Source organism: Hemiscyllium ocellatum, chromosome 2, assembly GCF_020745735.1.
Source record: "Hemiscyllium ocellatum isolate sHemOce1 chromosome 2, sHemOce1.pat.X.cur, whole genome shotgun sequence".
Taxonomy (NCBI): domain Eukaryota; kingdom Metazoa; phylum Chordata; class Chondrichthyes; order Orectolobiformes; family Hemiscylliidae; genus Hemiscyllium; species Hemiscyllium ocellatum.
Window position 1 is genome coordinate 2,718,954 of NC_083402.1, and position 19,735 is coordinate 2,738,688.

The 19,735-nt window shown below is 47.8% G+C and overlaps 1 protein-coding gene across 1 annotated transcript in view; it reads left to right on the forward strand.

The window, feature by feature from the left end:
• The window catches only part of cplane1 (ciliogenesis and planar polarity effector 1), a 295,045-nt gene that overhangs the window by 38,124 nt on the left and 237,186 nt on the right, over positions 1–19,735 (forward strand). The window contains exons 5-11 of the mRNA XM_060847121.1: positions 1,478–1,584; positions 2,011–2,167; positions 2,829–2,932; positions 3,248–3,430; positions 4,933–5,188; positions 7,039–7,173; positions 18,852–19,594. Coding sequence (XP_060703104.1) covers positions 1,478–1,584; positions 2,011–2,167; positions 2,829–2,932; positions 3,248–3,430; positions 4,933–5,188; positions 7,039–7,173; positions 18,852–19,594 — 1,685 coding nt within the window. The remainder of the gene's footprint in view (positions 1–1,477; positions 1,585–2,010; positions 2,168–2,828; positions 2,933–3,247; positions 3,431–4,932; positions 5,189–7,038; positions 7,174–18,851; positions 19,595–19,735) is intronic.

A 19,735-nucleotide genomic window follows, 5' to 3' on the forward strand; every position in this document is an offset into this window, starting at 1 on the left:
ATACTCTGATGTTCAAGTCCAAATCATTTTATAAAAACCATAAACAGCAAGGGCTCCGACACTGACCCCTGTGGGACCCCACTGGACACAGGCTCCCAGTCCCCAAAAAAACACCCTCCAACCATCACCCTCTGCATCCTGTCACTCAGCCAATTCTGGATTCAATTTGCCAAATTTCCTGGGATGTAACTGTCAGTCTCCCATTCAGGACCTCATCAAAAACTGGGCTGAAGTCCAAGTCGACCGCATCAAATCATTGCCCCCTTCTACATGCACTGTCACCTCTTCGAGTTGGTCAGACATGACCTCCCCTTACTAAACCATACCGAGTGTTCTTGTTAATCCCTGCCTCTCCAAGTTCAACTTAATTCTGTCCCTCAGAATTGTCTCCATATACCACCAAGGTTAGGCTGATCAGCCTCTAGTTTCCTGGGTTATCTCTTGCTCCCTTCTCTCAGAATGGTACCACATTAGCTTCCTCCAGTCCCCTTACGCTTCTCCTGTGGCCAGAGAGGAATTGAAAATTATTGCCAGTGCTGCCAGTCCTCCATTTCGTGACTCAGCAGCCTGGGGTACGTTTCAGTAAGCCCTGGAGAGGTATCTCCTGTTAACCTGCTCGGCCATTGCGAATCTCCCATCTGTCTGCGCTGTTTTCTTTAAGTATATCACAATCCTTCTCCCTGATCTCTGTGGCCACGTTGGCCTTTGTGAACACTGCCACAATAGTATTTGTAATGAGCCATCCTGATGTTGTACTATCAGACAGTACAGGGAGGCCCTTTGGGCCATCGAATCGGGACTGTCAGTCCTGTCCAGAACATGATGGTTGTGTTCTTTTGCAACCCTGCGTTTGAGAAGTTTCACTTTAGAAACAGAGCAGCAAGTGTTGGTGCTGTAATCGCGTTACAGCCAACACACATTTTAAGCGTTTGCTGTTTGGAAACAATGTCCCCAATTTGTCAGTTGCATCACAGCGAATTTGTGTTAATAAAATACACATTTATAACAGAATGACCTGTTGTGCCAAAGCTGCACTATGTCTACACTCATCCTACTTTACAGCACTGGGCCCAGAACTTGGAATGGTGTTATTATATTGGGCTGGGCTTTAACTTCTTTCAGTTACTCTTCTTCCTATATAAAACATTTGTAAAAATCATGAACAACAAAAACACCACTTTCCTGTGTGATTCCGCTCTCCCTCGCTCACTCGGAGTCTCGCTCCTGCTCTCCATCGCTCGCTCGGAGTCTTGCTGTCATCGCTTCTGAGTTCCTTTCTCTTGCTATACCCTCTCTGTGAGCTGCTAGTGTGCAGCTTGTTGAAATGAATGACCTATCCCTGTTTGTATTTTCTAACTGAACAGCTCCTCTCTCCGAGGTTAGGGACACTGTCCTGGTTTGTAAGAGCATGCTGGCTGCACTCTGACAGTGGGCGATGATAGCTCGCCGATTGGTGCCTGCTTGTGTTTGTACACAGGTGCTGGGGGATTGCTGCTTCTGTTCCTTTGTCTTTACATCCGGAGAGGTCCTGCTGCTGACCACACTGAGAATGAAATGGTTTGAACAAATGGAGAAGTGCATGAGGTAAGAGATTTCTGAATGCTTGCAGCTCAGCAGGAATGTATGCGTGTCTGTATATGTGTGAATCTCTGTGGAGATATTATTGTACATACTGGTGTGTTTTTAGTTTGCCTATGGGTACCTAGAGTGTGCGTGTGTACCCGTGGGTACCCGGAGTGTGCGTGCGCCCCCCCCCCGCGGGTACCTGGAGTATGTGTGCACGCGTGTGTCCCTGCGGGTACCCAGAGCCTTTGTGTGTGAGCTCATGGATGCCTTGAGTCCATGTACAAGTGCTCTGGATGTGCTTTAGCCAGTGTTTGGTGGGCACACACGGTATACTGTGTGAAGAGTGGGTTGTGTGCCCAGTTCTGTGCTGTGTGATGTCCATGTATGTTTCCGCTCTGTGTCAGGAGTTGTACTTTAATCTCACATCTACCTCTCTCTTTGCAGTGCAGCCCCATTCTGCGCCCAGTGGGTAACACAAACATATTCACTCGGAGCTTTGAGCCCAGTGTGTAATGGATTGAAATCGAGAGGAGCGCTGTTAGCAGCTTTCTCCAGGGACAGCCTGCTGCTTGCAGTCATCATCAACCAGAATGATCCCAAGGTTACTTTGGCTTGTTGTGTGGCTTCTGATTATCATACACCCTTATCTTCCTTAATGCTTTCTTACCTTGTCTCTCTGTCCCTCCCTGACCCCTTGTACTTCAGCCTGCCCCCATTCACCCATTCAGCCCCGTGCTGGATCATGGTTCCTCAGGCAACTGCAGGCTGATTCCTCTCTCTCCACACCACTGTCTGACTGGGAAGGTAGTGCAGCAGCTGAGGAAGAGGCTGCTTTCACTCCATTCACCCTCTTGGACACAGGCCCGTGGATGTGCAACTGCTCATGAATGATACACAGCCACACGTGTGCATGCCTACAAATGCAAATCTGTAACAGTTAAACATCTCACCAGGAGAATCCATCCTTCAACAAAGAAATTAAGTGGAACGGGAGGAAAAAGGTCAACATTTTACCTCAGATAGGGACATACTGGTAAATGGCCAACAATCCAGGTCATGCAGTCAGTGATGGGGTCAGCAATCTTTTGGCTTGTCCTCAATGTGTCTGTATCTGTACACCTGCAGGTTCTGGTGTGTGTGTGTGTGTGTGTGTGTGTGCGCGTGCGCGCATCTGTGTCTGCCTATCCTCTCTCCGTACACCCATATCTGAGCCTTACTGAGTGGCTGCTCACCCAGGGCCTGTTTTCTCTCTCATTTGTTAGGCCACCCAGGTGCTGTTTGTGAACCCACTGAGTGATGTGACAGTATCTAGCAGTCTGCAAGGCTGTGGCAGCAAAGGGCAGCCTGTGCCAGGCAGGTATCTCAGGTAGGTCAGCAGCATCGGCACTGATTTCAGAATGGGGACACTCTCTGCTTCAGTTTCAGCATGTCAATGCTGCCTTGTCCATTCACTCATCAATTTCAACTCCCCAAAATCTCTTAACCCCTCCACTAACACTCGAACAACTCCCCTACCCCACCTACCGCACCCTGACCACCAACTCCCACAAACTGGGAGGTCCCAGCACCCCATCCATGAATCTGGAATGTCATGTTCCATTCTCTAAACTGAGCAGTCGAGACGGTGTGCGCTGACGGTGTGATTTGGTGCAATGTTGACAGTGAATTGTTTGCTTTCCAGATCCTATTGGGTTGGTGCGGTGAGCTGGACACATGATGGCCTCTTCCTGGCATGTATGCTGAAACGTGGGGCCTTGCTGTTACTGACCCGGCTTGGCGAGCTGCTATCCATCACCACATTCGGCTGCTCCGTGGAGTTTGGGCCAGCAGAGTACATCCCACTCCATCCCTTAATCACCTACAGGTAAAGGCTGCAGCAACTCCCCATCAAAACCAAGTCTTTTCTACAAAGGAGCTAGTGACACATCAACAATACAGTGGGAACTCTTCACCTGTCTGGTCTTTGTTGGCTATCACAAAGCAGCACTGTCTCCTCTCAGTCACAACATCAAGGGGAGAACGCCTACACCAGAGGCGCGACGACATTCACACTGCACTGACATTAGAGGGTCAATACTGAGTGGGTGCTGTACTGTTGGAGGGTCAGTGCTGAGGGAGTGCCGCACTGTCGGAGGGTCAGTGCTGAGGGTTGTCTGTACTGTTGGAGGGTCAATACTGAGGGAGTGCTGTACTGTCGGAGGGTCAGTGCTGAAGAAGTGCCACACTGTCGAAGGGTCAGTGCTGAGGGAGTGCCGCAATGTCGGAGGGTCAGTGCTGAGGGAGTGCCGCACTGTCGGAGAGTCAGTGCTGAGGGAGTGCCGCACTGTCGGAGAGTCAGTGCTGAGTGAGTGCTGCACTGTCGGAGGGTCAGTGCTGAGGGTTGTCTGTACTGTCGGAGGGTCAATACTGAGGGAGTGCTGTACTGTCGGAGGGTCAGTGCTGAAGGAGTGCCGCACTGTCGGAGGGTCAGTGCTGAGGGTGTGCCGCACTGTCGGAGGGTCAGTGCTGAGGGTGTGCCGCACTGTCGGAGGGTCAGTGCTGAGGGTGTGCCGCACTGTCGGAGGGTCAGTGCTGAGGGTGTGCCGCACTGTCGGAGGGTCAGTGCTGAGGGTGTGCCGCACTGTCGGAGGGTCAGTGCTGAGGGTGTGCCGCACTGTCGGAGGGTCTGTGCTGAGGGTGTGCCGCACTGTCGGAGGGTCAGTGCTGAGGGTGTGCCGCACTGTCGGAGGGTCAGTGCTGAGGGTGTGCCGCACTGTCGGAGGGTCAGTGCTGAGGGTGTGCCGCACTGTCGGAGGGTCAGTGCTGAGGGTGTGCCGCACTGTCGGAGGGTCAGTGCTGAGGGTGTGCCGCACTGTCGGAGGGTCAGTGCTGAGGGTGTGCCGCACTGTCGGAGGGTCAGTGCTGAGGGTGTGCCGCACTGTCGGAGGGTCAGTGCTGAGGGTGTGCCGCACTGTCGGAGGGTCAGTGCTGAGGGTGTGCCGCACTGTCGGAGGGTCAGTGCTGAGGGTGTGCCGCACTGTCGGAGGGTCAGTGCTGAGGGTGTGCCGCACTGTCGGAGGGTCAGTGCTGAGGGTGTGCCGCACTGTCAGTAGGTCAGTGCTGAGGGTGTGCCGCACTGTCGTAGGGTCAATGCTGAGTGAGTGAGGCATTGTCAGAGGATCAGTGCTGAAGGAGTGCAGCACTGTCGGAGGGTCGGTTCTGATGGAGTACTGTTCTTTGAGTACCCTTCGCTGTACCTGGCCTGGGTGAATTTGTTGGGGTTAGCATGGAGGTTGCTTTACTCTGTCCAAGCCCATGCTGTATGACTGCTGCAAGTGTTTGACTGGATAGACAAAGTCTTTAATTTCATATTCCAATGTTTTTCAGACCACCTCAGTCCCTGCTTCTGAGCGTCAAACATACAGGTTCTGATGGCTCTCCTACCTCTGAAGATGACCCAATGAGTCAGTGGTTTTCCCTGGCAGCCCACCCTCGTTTACCCTACCTCATTGTATCTGATGGTTACATGTTTACCCTGCTGCGTTTTGCAGCGAATTATTCTGCATCGTCTGTTTTAAAGACCCTTCTTCTGGAGGTGACTCAAGATCTGAATGATGTGCGACACTCACTAATGAACACTGAGGTACAGAATCTTTGGCAACCTTTAAATACTGAGATATCACATGGCAGGGTGTCCCTAAAATATTGACATAGTTGTTTTATAATTGTCACACGCACTGAGATACAGTGAAATATACTGACTTGTGTGCTAACCAGACAAGTCATACCTTATTTAAGTGCATCAGGCTAATGGAACAGAATGTAGTGTTACAGTTCGAGAAGGTGCAGAGCAAGATTAACTCTGATGTATAAGTTGTCCGTTCATCAGTCTGATAATAGCAGGAGGAAACTGTCTTTGCATCTGTTGGTGTGTGTTTACAAATCTTTGTATCTTGTGGTTGCTGGAACAGGGTGGAAGAGAGTATCACCAGGATGGGATGTTGGCTGCTTTCCTGATGCCCTGGGCAATGTCACCGCAGTCAGTGGATGGAAGGCTGGTTTAAGTGACAGACTGGGCTGCGTTCACAACTCTCTGTAACTTCTTGCAGTCTTGGCTGTGGCCACTCCCAAACCAAACCATGATGCATCTGGATTGAATGCTTACAATGCACTGATATACAAATTGTGGGCATGCTGAATTTGCTGAGACTGCTGAGGAAGCAGAGTGTTGGTGTGCTTTCTACACTGTAGCATCGACGTGGAGGCAGCAGGACTGATTGTTGGGCGATATTTCCTCCGAGGAACCTGAAACTCTCGATCACCTCCACCACTACCCCACTGATACAGGCAGGGCTGTGTCCTCCGCTCTGCTCCCTGAAGGCAGTGACCACCACCTTTGTTTTGTTGACATTGAGAGAGAGATTGCCACCTTTACACCACGCCACTAAGCTCTGTATCTCTTTCCTGTACTCTTTCTTGTCATAGTTTGAGATCTGACCCACTATGGTGGTGTTATCAAATTTGAAAATGGAGTTTGAGCTGAATGTGGCCACATAGCCAGGAGTGTAGGGGGTGGATAGTAAGGGGCTGAATAAGCAGTCTTGCAGAGTACTGGCATTGAGCATCATTAGAGAAGAGGTGTGGTCACTTTTCCTTACCAATTGTGCTCTTATCTTCTTATTCGTTTTACTTTGTGTATTCAATTGTAGGGTGTGGATGTCGCTGACTGGCCAGCATTTACTGCTCTTTATTGTGATTAATATTGTCATATAGTTGGCCTTAAGAAAGTGATGGTGAGCTGTCCATGTGCTGTAGAGAGACCCACAATGACCTTAGGGAGGGAATTCCAGAATGTGGACCCAGCGACCCTGAAGGAATGATGATATATTTCCAGGTCAGGATGGTCAGTGGCTTGAAACGAAACTTGCAGATGATCGTGTTCCCATCTATCTACTGCCCTTATTCTCTGACAGAAAGCCAGACTGTCCAGTCCACTTGAGGTAAAGCACACTGTTCCGTTCACACTTGTGACGATCTGGTGTCTGTGGATACTAGCATCTGTTTTCGGTTGTACCACCATTTGGAAAATGTACAGGGGTTCTGTTTCTCAGATCCAAGTGACAAAGACCTCATGCCCTGATGTCTTTATCTATTCTTTATCCAGTTCCTTATTAGAAATGGTGAAAAGCTGAGACCCAGTGTAGATTCTTAGGGTACATGTGTTGTGATAGACCAGCTCTTTGCCTTGACTCTGGTGAGGGAGATAGGAGACCTAATGATTCACATATTTCAGAGTGTTCATATAATTTCACGCACTTCGAATTTTATTCTTATCTAGAACTTTATCTGACGCCTTTTGGAAATTCGTATTGTAACTTTCTTAGGGACTCCCTATCTGACATGCTCGTGAGTGCTTGAGAAATGTCTCTTGATTCATCAGCCATGACCTGCCTGTGATTAATAAACACTTCCTTTGGTACAATCTGTTTACAGCGTAACGATGTGAAGCACCGTTTACAACCCATGTCGTCCCTAAAAGGAAGTTTTCTGCGGGAATGGGAAATGCAAGGGCCTGGATCATGGATGTCCCCCTCATTCTTACAGGATGAGACACCAACAAGTGGTCAGGTACAGCTTTTGAGAGCATGACTTTAGTATTTAGTGGCAAGTGTTTCACTGTGTGTTAACCCTGTTAAAATAATTTTCCTGAGGTTGAGCAGGCTTCAGTGCTTGCCTCCTGCTCCATCTCACTTGAGAGAGCCAATGGGTTATGATTTCTCAGCGCGGGCTCTGCTGAACTGGAGTTTACTCTTGCTTTACCAGTGGTAGTGTAAGAGAGTTCATGTGACTGGAGAGGGAATTGTGCTTAGTCAACTACTCTTTTCTTGAGTAGGAGGTGGGAGTGAGCCCTAATGACATTCTCACATTGCTCTAGTTAACTAACACACTGACTGAATGGCTGCCCCTGTTCCTCTGTCTTATGGCCTTAAACCCCATATTCTCAAGTTGTTACCTGATTCTGGGATAGCCATTCACTTGCAGCAAGCTGCCCACTTTCACACACTGCGACATCGAGCTGAGATGTACTTGCGGATATGGGGGTATTATTCAGATGCTCTTGATTACCGAAATTAAAGTTAAATTGGGGCGTGGTTAATAGGCTGGTGGACTCAAACGTGAATTTGAAAGAGATGTTGGACAGGTGTAAAGATTTCTCGAGGCAACCCTGGAGGAAATGAAAGGAGTAGAAATGAAACTTGAGTTGAAGAGAGAGGCTTGTCTGAGGACTCTGAATGCAAGTCTGTTACTGTGCACCATCCGGTCTAACATGGAGGTGGAACTGGAACAGTTCGAGAATCTGGGAGCATTAGAACAGTAACCACCAGCGAATGGGCCACTCACATTGTCCCAGTTTTAAAAATAGTGAGAATTTGCGGTGACTTTCAGGTCAATGCTCCCTTTCATTCATTGAGGATCTGTTCAGTGGACTGGATGGGAAAGAAATACTCACAAATGGGTCTGTCTCAGGTCTACTTACAGGTGGGGGTCACACACAAGTTGCTGCTGACCTTAGTGACACAAGGCATTGTTCCTCGTAGTGACCTCCTTTTGGCATCACAGCAGTGCTGGCTCTATTCCAGAGTGCCATGAATCAAACTTGGAGTGGATTGCCAAGTATCCAGTGTAATCTGAACAATCTTTTCATTCGAGCATTTGAAAAACTTCGAAGAAATTCTAAAAAAGAATCCAGGTGCATAGCCTACAAGTTAAACAAGAGAAACAAGAGTTTTTTTTAAAGACTCCATAGAGTACTTCAGCCATGTAGTCAATGGTGAGGGACTATACGAATTGCCCAAGAAGATGGAGGAGAAAGTGAGGACTGCAGATGCTGGAGATCAGAGCTGAAAAAGCGCAGCAGGTCAGGCAGCATCCAGCTCCTGCTCCTTGGGTGCTGCCTGACCTGACCCTACGCTTTTCCAAGAAGAAGGAGGCTATCATGATCACCCTTATACCAGAGAATGCATCTCAACAGAGCTTGTTCTTGGAACTTATAAATTGTTATGGAGAAAGTGAGGACTGCAGGTGCTGGAGATCAGAGTCAAGAATGTGTTGCTGGAAAAGCGCAGCAGGTCAGGCAGCATCCGAGGTGCAGGAGAATCGATGTTTCAGGAAATTAATATGGCAAGTTTGTGTCTGATCTGGCAACCATGCTGAAACCCATGCATCGATTGCTGGGAAAAGGGTAGTCACGGGAATGGACCCAGGAATGTGAGTTGGCTTAACAGGAGGTCAAGCAAACCTTAAAAAGTTGGAAATGTTAACACATTTTGACCCAAATTTCCATTACAGTTGGTGTGTGACATCTTACCTAATGGGGTTGGTGCTGTACTCCTGCTCCTCAGATGCTGCCTGACCTGCTGCGCTTTTCCAGCACCACACTTTTCAGCTCTGGTCTCCAGCCTCTGCAGTCCTCATTTCTCCTCCTTGGTGCTGTACTGTCAAACATCTTGCCAAACAGAGAGGAAAAGCTTATTGTGTTCGCATCGAGCTCACTAATGAAGACATGAGAAGTCTGTCCAGGTGGAAAAGGTGATTGTGTTCAGTGTTAAGAAGTTCAGCCATTTTGTTTGGTATCGCAGACAGACCATAGGTCACAACCCACCGTTTTTGGCCAGTACACAGGGAAACTGTCAATAGCAGCAGCACACCTGCAGAGATGGCCGCTGGCTCCATCAGCTTACTCATGTGAAATCAGATATTGACAAGCAGAGAAGAATAATAAGAATGTTTCTGACTGGAAATTGAAAATTATGTACCTTTCCCAGGAAGACAAGGTACTGAGTTTTAGGTGCAGAACCCCACCTGCAGTGACCCAATTTATAGCTGAGTGGTAGACTGAGACCTGAGAGGGGGACCAGCCATAGAAACTGTCCATTATGCCCGTACCTGTCCAGGAGGTGGGAGTTGTTTTTATTGTTTGGGTGTTTAATGTGGGGAATGAAAGTTGGTATTCCTCCCCCACTAAGAGGAAAGGTGCTGGAACAAAGGCACAAAGGGCACTGCGGTGTGGTGTGGTGTGAATGAAGGAGATAGGCAGGAGATATTTCTGGTGGCCGAATGTGGACTTCCAGATTGAGGAGACAGTGGGATCATGAGAATCATGCACATAAGAAAAGAGATGTCACTATCGCCATTTACCCATGGGAATGGCTTCAAGTTCACATGGATTTTGTGGGACTAGTTCAGGGACAGATGTGACTTGTGGTCATCGATGTCCATTCCAGTGACCTGAGATTATATATCTAGAGAAGAGTGGGTCCCAGTGGTGGGAGTGGCTCATACAGGACTATTGTCATATAAGGGAGAAGGTGAGGACTGCAGATGCCGGAGATCAGAATTGAAGGGTGTGGTGCTGGAAAAGCACAGCAGGTCAGGCAGCATCCGAGGAGCAGGAGAATCAATGTTTCAAGCGTAAGCCCTTCATTGGGAATCATGATGAAGAGCTTATGCTCAAAACATCGACTTCTCCTGCTCCTCAGATGCTGCCTGACTGCCTGTGCTTTTCCAGCACCACATTCTTTGACTGTTGTCATAAATGGTGCAGACTTGGGATGAACTGGACTGGAGGAGACACGTGGACTGGCTGTTTGCTGTACATCACCAACAGAGAGATGTCCCACCGAATATTGAACTGGTCCAGATAGAAACAGGAGTGTGGACCAAGCCATGGTTGGTCATACCCAGTGATGAGGCAGCAACAGCCAATCAGAGGGGGATGTATCTGCAGAACAACAGAAGTATCTGGAAATCAAATGACTGCGCTCAAAAAGGTTCCAAAGGTGAGGAGATGGTGTTCGAAAAATCACCATCCCCCGAGAGACTAAGCATGTCGATGTATGCTACAGACGAGTGGTTTTCTTTTTATAAGTATTCCTGACGATGTATTGATGTTAGCTACAATGCCTGTCTAATCGTATATTGTAAATAATTATGAATTGATAAGGGGGGGAGGGGTTTTGGGTATGTGTTGCCCCTTTGAGAGTGGGTCAGGTGACTTGGAGGCTGGATCTTATATAAAGCCAGCTGCAAGTTTTCCTTCTACCTCGTCCTATTTATGTTTCCGTGACTACCTGGTCAGGTCCACGACGACCCCCGCCCTCCGCCCCCTACAACCCACCCTCCCATCCTGGCACCTTCCCCTGCCACCGCAGGAACTGTAAAACCTGTGCCCACACCTCCTCCCTCACCTCTATCCAAGGCCCTAAAGGAGCCTTCCACATCCATCAAAGTTTTACCTGCACATCCACTAATATCATTTATTGTATCCGTTGCTCCCGATGCGGTTTCCTCTACATTGGGGAGACTGGGCGCCTGCTAGCAGAGCGCTTTAGGAAACATCTCCGGGACACCCGCACCAATCAACCACACCGCCCCGTGGCCCAACATTTCAACTCCCCCTCCCACTCTGCCGAGGACATGGAGGTCCTGGGCCTCCTTCACCGCTGCTCCCCCACCACCAGACGCCTGGAGGAAGAACGCCTCATCTTCTGCCTCAGAACACTTCAACCCCAGGGCATCAATGTGGGCTTCAACAGTTTCCTCATTTCCCCTCCCCCATCTTACCTCAGTTCCAACCTTCCAGCTCAGCACTGTCCCCATGACCTGTCCTACTGGCCAAGCTCCCTTCCCACCCTTCCACTCCACCCTCCCCTCTGACCTATCACCTCCATCCCCAACCACATCAACCTATTGTACTCTAAGCTACTTCCTCCCCAGCCCCACCCACCCCCCATTTATCTCTCTATCCTGGAGACTTCCTGCCCCTATTCCTGATGAAGGGCTTTTGTCCGAAATGTCGATTTTCCTGCTCCTCGGATGCTGCCTGACCGGCTGTGCTTTTCCAGCACCACTCTGATCTAAACTCTGGTTTCCACCATCTGCAGTCCTTACTTTTGCCTATTTATGTTTCTAGTAAACCACAAACATAATAAGAATAATAGAATTTTACAGGATAGAAATAGGCCATTTGGCCCATCATGTCTAACTAGTCTGAATTTCCAGCACTTGGCTTATAGCCTTGTTTGACTTGGCATCGTTAGTGAATAGCTAAATCCTACTGTAACGTTGTGGGGGTTAATGTCTGTGCCACTAGTACAGGCAGTGAAATCCTGATTCACACTACCCTTTGAAAGCACACCAAGGTCTCTCTGATCATCAGTGCTTCCCACAGACCTCCTGTTCATCACACGTTCCCTTGCCTTATTACTTCACATTTGGCAAGATTGAATTCCACTCGTCACTGATCAGCCTATGGAACCAGCCTGTCACTATCCTTTTATAGTCTCAGGCTATCTCCTCACTATTTTCCACCACACCAATTTTTGTATCATCTGCAAATTTATTGACCAAGCCTCCTACATTCAATTTGAAATCATTTATATAAACCATAAATAGCAAGTGCCCTGTCACTGACCCCTGTGGGACCCCCCTGGTTACAGACATCCAATCACACAAACACCATTGAGCCGTCTCACTCTGCTTCCTGCCCCTCAGCCAATTCTGGATCCAGTTTGCCAAATTTCCTTGGGTCCCACGGGTTCTTATCTTCACTATCAGTCTCCCATGTGGGACCTTCTCAAAAGCCTTGCTGAAATCAAAGTGGACTGCTCAAATACATTGCTCTCATTGATCAAAGTTGCATGTGTTGCTCCTGCATTTGACTTGACCTGCCCTTGAGTAATCTGAGGTCGTTGGGCACTTTTCAGGACCTAGAATGACTGCCCCTTGGACGTAAAAGAACAGTACAGCACGGAAACAGGCCCTTCGGCCCACCAAGACTATGCTGACACATAGTCAAAACTGAAAAGTATTTTGCCTTTATGTGGTCCATTCCATTCTATTGCTGAAAATGTGTTGCTGGTCAAAGCACAGCAGGCCAGGCAGCATCTCAGGAATAGAGAATTCGACATTTCGAGCATAAGATTCCTGATGAAGGGCTTATGCTCGAAACGTCAAATTCTCTATTCCTGAGATGCTGCCTGGCCTGCTGTGCTTTGACCAGCAACACATTTTCAGCTGTGATCTCCAGCATCTGCAGACCTCATTTTTTACCATTCCATTCTATTCCCTACCTATTCATATATCTGACATGATGTCTGTTACATTACTATTATATCCACCTCCACTGGCAGTCTATTCCACCAATTAGAATCATCGAACCCCTACAGTGCAGATAGAGGCCATTTGGCCCAACAAGTCTGCACCAACCATCTGCAGAGCATTCCACTCTATCCCTGTCACCCTGCGTTTACCGTGGCTAATCCACCTAGTGTGCATCTTCCCAGACACTTCAGGGCAATTTTTAGCATGGCCAAAGCACCTAAACTGCACATCTTTGGACATTAGGAGGAAACTGGAGCATTTGCAGATGTGGGGAGAATGTGCAAACTCCACACAGACAGTCACCCAAGGCTAGAATTGAACCCAGGTACCTGGCGCTGTGAGGCAACAGGGCTAAACACTGTGCCACCATGCACCACTAAAAAGCATCCACTTAAAAAAAAAACACTCACATCTCCTTTAAACTTTCTCCATTTTACCTTAAAACGATGTCCCTGGTAATTGACATTCCTACCCTGGGACCACGACTCCTACTATCTATTCTATCCAGGCCCCTCAGAATTTTATAAACTTCTTTCTGGTTGCCCTTCAATCACGTTAAACCAAATTGGCTTTTTCCAATCTCTCCTCATAGCTAATGGGTGGCACAGTGGCTCAGTGGTTAGCACTGCTGCCTCACAGCTCCAAGGACCTGGGTGCGATTCCAACCTCGGGCGACTGACTGTATGGAGTTTGCACGTTCTCCCTGTGTCTGTGTGGGTTTCCTCTGGGTGCTCCGGTTTTCTCCCACAATCCAAAGATGTGCGGGTCAGGTGAATTGCCCATGCTAAATTTCCCGTAGTGTTCAGGGATGTGTAGGTTAGGTTCATTAATCGGGGTAAAATGTAGCGGATTAGGTCTGGGTGGGTTACTCTTCTGAGGGTCGGTGTGGACCTGTTGGGCCGATGGGCCTGTTTCCACACTGTAGGGATTCTCATTTGAAATCTAATTCTAATACTCCCCAAACTATGCAATATCCTAATAAACCATGTGTGTTCCCTCTTCAAGCATCTGCATCCTTCTGGTAGTGTGGCAAACAGAACTGTACGCAGTGTTCCAAATATGGCCTAACTAAAGTTCTGTACAGCTGCAACATGACTTGCCAAGTTTTATACACACCACCCAAATTATGAAGGCAAAAGTCCCATGCACCCCTTCTTGACCACCTCATCCTCTTGTGTTGCAGCTTTCAGGAAACTGTGGGAGAACCTGTACGCCTAGATCCCTCTGTTGTTATGGACTTAGGCCAGACCCCTCAAACATTTCACAAAGGTACCTTAACTGTGCTGGTTGCTTTAAGCAGGTAGATAGTAGATATTCCAGGAGGGGGGGCAGCTGGTCAAACCACTTTGCTGAGTTTTCTACAGGCCTCCTAATAGTCCGAGAGAAGTAGAGGAAAGTATTGCGAGGATGATTCAGGAGAAGAGTGAAAGTAGCAGGGTGGTTGTTATGGGGGACTTTAACTTCCCAGATATTGACTGGGAAAGCTATAGCTCGAGTTCGTTAGATGGGTCGGTGTTTGTCCAATGTGTGCAGGAGGGTTTCCTGACACAATATGTAGACAGGCCAACAAGAGGTGAGGCCATACTGGATTTGGTTCTAGGTAATGAACCAGGCCAGGTGTTAGACTTGGACGTAGGTGAGCACTTCGGGGACAGTGACCACAACTCGGTGACTTTTACTCTAGTGATGGAGAGGGATAAGTGTGCACTGCAGGGCAAGAGTTATAGCTGGGGGCAGGGAAATTATGATGCGGTGAGGCATGACTTAGGATGCATGGATTGGAAAAATAGGCTTCAAGGGAAGAACACAAATGATATGTGGAGATTGTTCAAGGAACAGCTATTGGGTGTCCTTGATAAGTATGTACCAGTCAGGCAGGGAGTAAAGGGTCTTGTGAGGGAGCCGTGGTTTAATAAGGAATTGGGATCCCTTGTGAAAGGGAAGAGGGCAGCCTATGTAAAGATGAGGCGTGAAGGTTCAGTTGGGGCGATTGAGAGTTATAAGGTAGCTAGGAAGGATCTAAAGAGAGGGCTAAGAGCAGCGAGAAGGGGACATGAAAAGTCCTTAGTTGGTAGGATTAGGGAAAACCCAAAGGCTTTCTATAGGTATGTCAGGAATAAAAGGATGACTAGGGTAGATATCGGTCCAGTCAAGGATAGTAGAGGGAAGTTGTGCGTGGAGGCGGAGGAGATTGGAGAGACACTAAATCAATACTTTTCGTCAGTATTCACTCAGGAACAGGACACTATTGCTGATGTGAATATTGAGTCACAAGTGATTAGAATGGATGGCCTTGAGGTATGTAGGGAAGAGGTCTGGGGAATACTGGAAAGGATGAAAATAGAGAAGTCCCCTGGGCCTGATGGCATTTACCCTAGGATCCTCTGGGAAGCTAGGGAGGAGATAGCAGAGCTATTGGCCTTGATTTTTATGTTGTCATTGTCTACGGGAATAGTGCCAGAAGACTGGAGGATAGCGAATGTGGTCCCCTTGTTCAAGAAGGGGAGTAGGGATAGCCCGAGTAACTGTAGGCCAGTGAGTCTCACTTCTGTTGTGGGCAAAGTCTTAGAGAGAATTGTAAGGGATAGGATTTATGAACATCTGGATAGGAATAATGTGATCAAGGATAGTCAGCATGGTTTTGTGAAGGGCAGGTCGTGCCTCACAAACCTTATTGAGTTCTTTGAGAAGGTGACTAAGGAGGTGGACGAGGATAAAGCAGTAGATGTGGTGTATATGGATTTTAGCAAGGCGTTCGATAAGGTACCCCATGGTAGGCTAATGCAAAAACTACGGAGGTATGGCATTGAGGGTGCATTAGAGGTTTGGATTAGGAATTGGCTGGCTGGAAGGAGACAGAGGGTAGTAGTTGATGGAATAGGTTCATCTTGGAGTGCAGTTACTAGCGGTGTTCCGCAAGGATCTGTTTTGGGACCATTGCTGTTTGTTATCTTTATAAATGATCTAGAGGAAGGACTTGAAAGCTGGATGAGCAAGTTTGCGGATGACACGAAAGTCGGTGGAGTTGTGGACAGTGAAGAAGGATGTGGCAGGTTACAGCGGGATATAGATAAGTTGCAGAGCTGGGCAGAAAGGTGGCAAATGGAGTTCAATGTAGCTAAGTGTGAAGTCATTCACTTTGGTAGGAGTAACAAGAAGATGGATTACTGGGCTAATGGTAGGCTACTTGGTAGTGTGGATGAGCAGAGGGATCTTGGTGTCCATGTACACAGATCTCTGAAAGTTGCCACCCAGGTAAATAGTGCTGTGAAGAAAGCATATGGCGTACTGGGCTTTATTGGTAGAGGAATTGAGTTCCAGAGTCCTGAGGTCATGTTGCAGTTGTATAAGACTCTGGTGCGGCCTCATCTGGAGTATTGTGTGCAGTTTTGGTCGCCATACTATAGGAAGGATGTGAGGCATTGGAACGAGTGCAGAGGAGGTTTACCAGGATGTTGCCTGGCATGGTAGGAAGATCGTATGAGGAAAGGCTGAGGCACTTGGGGCTGTTCTCATTGGAGAAAAGAAGGTTTAGGGGTGATTTGATAGAGGTGTACAAGATGATTAGGGGTTTAGATAGGGTTGACAGTGAGAACCTTTTTCCGCTAATGGAGTCAGCTGTTACTAGGGGACACAGCTTTAAATTAAGGGGTGGTCGGTATAGGACAGATGTTAGGGCTAGATTCTTTACTCAGCGGGTTGAGAGTTCATGGAATGCCCTGCCAGTAACAGTGGCGGACTTTCCCTCTTTATGGTCATTTAAGCGGGCATTGGATAAGCATATGGAAGTTATTGGGCTAGTGTAGGTTAGGTAGGCTTTGGTCGGCGCAACATCGAGGGCCGAAGGGCCTGTACTGCGCTGTATCTTTCTATGTTCTATGTTCTTCTATGTAGAATTTATTTGCAGATTACCAAATGAAACACAAATAAAAGAGATCAGAACATAGAATAGCTTAACCTATCTGAAAACCCAACAGACTATCCCAACTTAATGATGCTGTTCCAAATTCTTACAACAATCTCCATAAATACCCCCTTGGCAAAAAAGGTAAAATCAAACACAAGGTCTTACAGGAGAGAGAGAGGTGACGGTAGAGAGTTTCAGCATGGAACACCTCCTTCCATGGAGCTGTATCTTGGACCAGCAGCTTGATAAGAACCACTGACTGCTTACTCAAACCAAACCAAACCAGAGAAAAGCTGAGCTGGGAGAACTGGCCACTTCCCTTACATTGTACAAGTGTCTTTTTTTAAAACTCGGAAACCTTTTGCCTGAGGCAGGATATGTTAGCTATAAGCGTTGAAAAGCACAGCTGGTCAGGCAACTTTCAAGGAGCAGGAGAGTCAATGTTTTGAACTTAAGTCATTCATCGCATTCTTGATGAAGAGCTTATGCCTGAAATATTGACTCTCCTGCTCCTCGGATGCTGCCTGACCTGCTGTGCTTTTCCAGCAACACACTTGTTGACTCTGATCTCCAGCATCTGCCATCCTCACTGTCTCCCAGTCCTCTATTAGCTATAATGAAATTGGCCTGAAAACCCTTCGAACTTAGACCTCCCGGAGTCTCTTTGTTTACGAACCCAACGAGGACAGCATTGTCTTGTTAGAGGGTGAACAGCATCACACTGTATGTTGATTTGACTAAAGGTTCTGCTGTTTACTATATACTACTGTGTACTTTTGCCAGCACGGTGGCTCAGTGGTTAGCACTGCTGCCTCACAGCGCCAGGGACCCAGGTTCAATTCCAGAATCAGGCGGTTCTGTATGGAGTTTGCACATTTTCCCCGTGTCTGTGTGGGTTTCCTCCGTGTGCTCCAGTTTCCTCCCGCATTCCAAAGATGTGCAGGTTAGATTAATTTGCCATGCTAAATTGCCCATAGTGTTAGGTGAATGGGTCTGGGTGGGTTAGTCTTTGGAGATTCGGGGTGGACTTGTTGGGCCGGAGGGCCTGTTTCCATACTGTAGGCGATCTCATCTTCATCTTGCATTAGATCTTCCAAAATGCATCACCTCTCACTTGTCTAGATTAAACTCCATCTGACCTGTTAGGGGGTTGTGTGGTATACAGTGAGAGCTGATCTGATCAGGGTATCCATTGCTCTGCAAAATGTCTTTGACATGCTTTCTTTCAGCCACAAGTCTGCATGTGAACAAAAGGCTTCAGCAATAGGTGCACCTACTATGGGGTCCAGCTAGTTCACCAGTGATAGAATGCTGATGTCGGGCCCCAAGTATATCCTGAAGGTGACTGAAATGAGTCATGTGATATATAGGGGTTTGTGTTGCTGTGATGCTAGTTATGTAGGCTGTACATTCCCAAAGATGGGTATACCAGATCAAATAACATATCCCTTTAGTCCAACACCAGTTGTGATTCTGTAACTGGACAGCATTTGCTGGATAGTATTGAATGTTTTCTCTCACACTCTGCAAACCAATTTAGGATAATCAGTCTGGCTCTGAGAGCTCATTTTTGTGTCCTGGAATCTGCATGTTCACAGCCTTATTTCTGCTCAGGGCCTTATTTCTGCTCAGGGCCTTATTTCTGCTCAGGGCCTTATTTCTGCTCAGGGCCTTATTTGTTTGAAGCCAGAAAGAACATGTAGTCATTCTGCAACCATTTTCAACTCCACAAAATAGGTGACAACCATTATTTTTTCATTTTTCTGGGCAATCCTTTGACAATCTGTCAACCTACTTGGTTTAAAATTTAAACGATGTCTGGCGTTTAACTATTGGTCAACTTAATTTGATATATTCTCCACAGCATTGTCTCCAGTTAGAATCGATGAGCTAGCAACAGGACTGTGCTGTTGTGCAGTATAACTGTGGCTCCTCCCTTGTTTGGGCACTCATGCAAATTGTCCTGATGAGTGTGTTATAAAAAAACTTGAACAAAATGTGTGGAGAATTTGCTGATCTTCTAATATTTCAGTTCAACCTTTAATAACTTCAATTCCTTTAATATCAGCACCTTTGGTTTTGTATTGCAATGAAGTTCCAGTCCAGTTGAGATCCTGAGGAGGGGGTAATGAGAGATTCCTACCCAAATCCAGCCTTTGTCCTATCCCGTGCAGATCCTGCCCGAGTTGCTGGATTCCTCTCCCTGTCGTGGTTTGATCCTTTTTCCCTTTCCCAGGTTGATGAAGATGATGATTCTGATGATGATGCTCCACACCTCCCTGATTACTCGAGATTCCAGGACTCTCACGGGAACACCATGGAGCAGGGCCACTTGGAGTTTGCCTCCATGTTCGATACACTGCATGCCCAGCAGGGCGAGCAATCAGACAACCTTGAGGGGAAATTCCGCCAGATGCAGAACAGCCTTTTGGAGGCCTGGAGTGTGCTTGTTTCAGTGAAGGAAATGGAAGGCAGGCAGCACCTGCTTCAGTACACAGTGGAGGCCTTGCTGCAGTTTGCTCACCTTCTTCCATTCGCCCCAGCTTCCCTCCCGAGCTCAGCGAGAAAGGGAAAGAATAAGTTGGTGAAGAAAGTCTTGAACAAGAGCCCAGGGCTGTACAGGATATTTCAGCTCTTGCAGTATTGTTTAACTGTCCTGCACTGGGACGGGGTGCACAAGAATTCACTACATCATGCTGTGAGACTTGCAGCAGACATTGTAAAGTTAATACTCTCTCAGAAGCTAGAATCAATCTCGATCTCTCTGTCACTCCTTGGCAGTTTTATGATACTGAAGTTAGCAGCGAGACATCTGGATGCAGTGTACTGCGTTCAACCTTGGGCATTCTTAGGGCACACGTGGAACATGGTGTGTGATTCTCACCAAGCATCAGCAGGTCCCAAGGACAAGTGCTCCCTCCCCAGCGTGTTTGAGCTGCCTTCCCATACAGTACAAACCACACAGCGACCATCAGACAGGTAGGACTAAGCCTCACTAACTAAAACCAGGAGGTTGACACAAGCTTTCATACGGAGGGGGGAGGGAACAGAAGTACAATACTGAGAGGGAGGAGGGGCAGGGTCGTGTCGATTGGAGGAGTGGGCTCAACACCAACATAA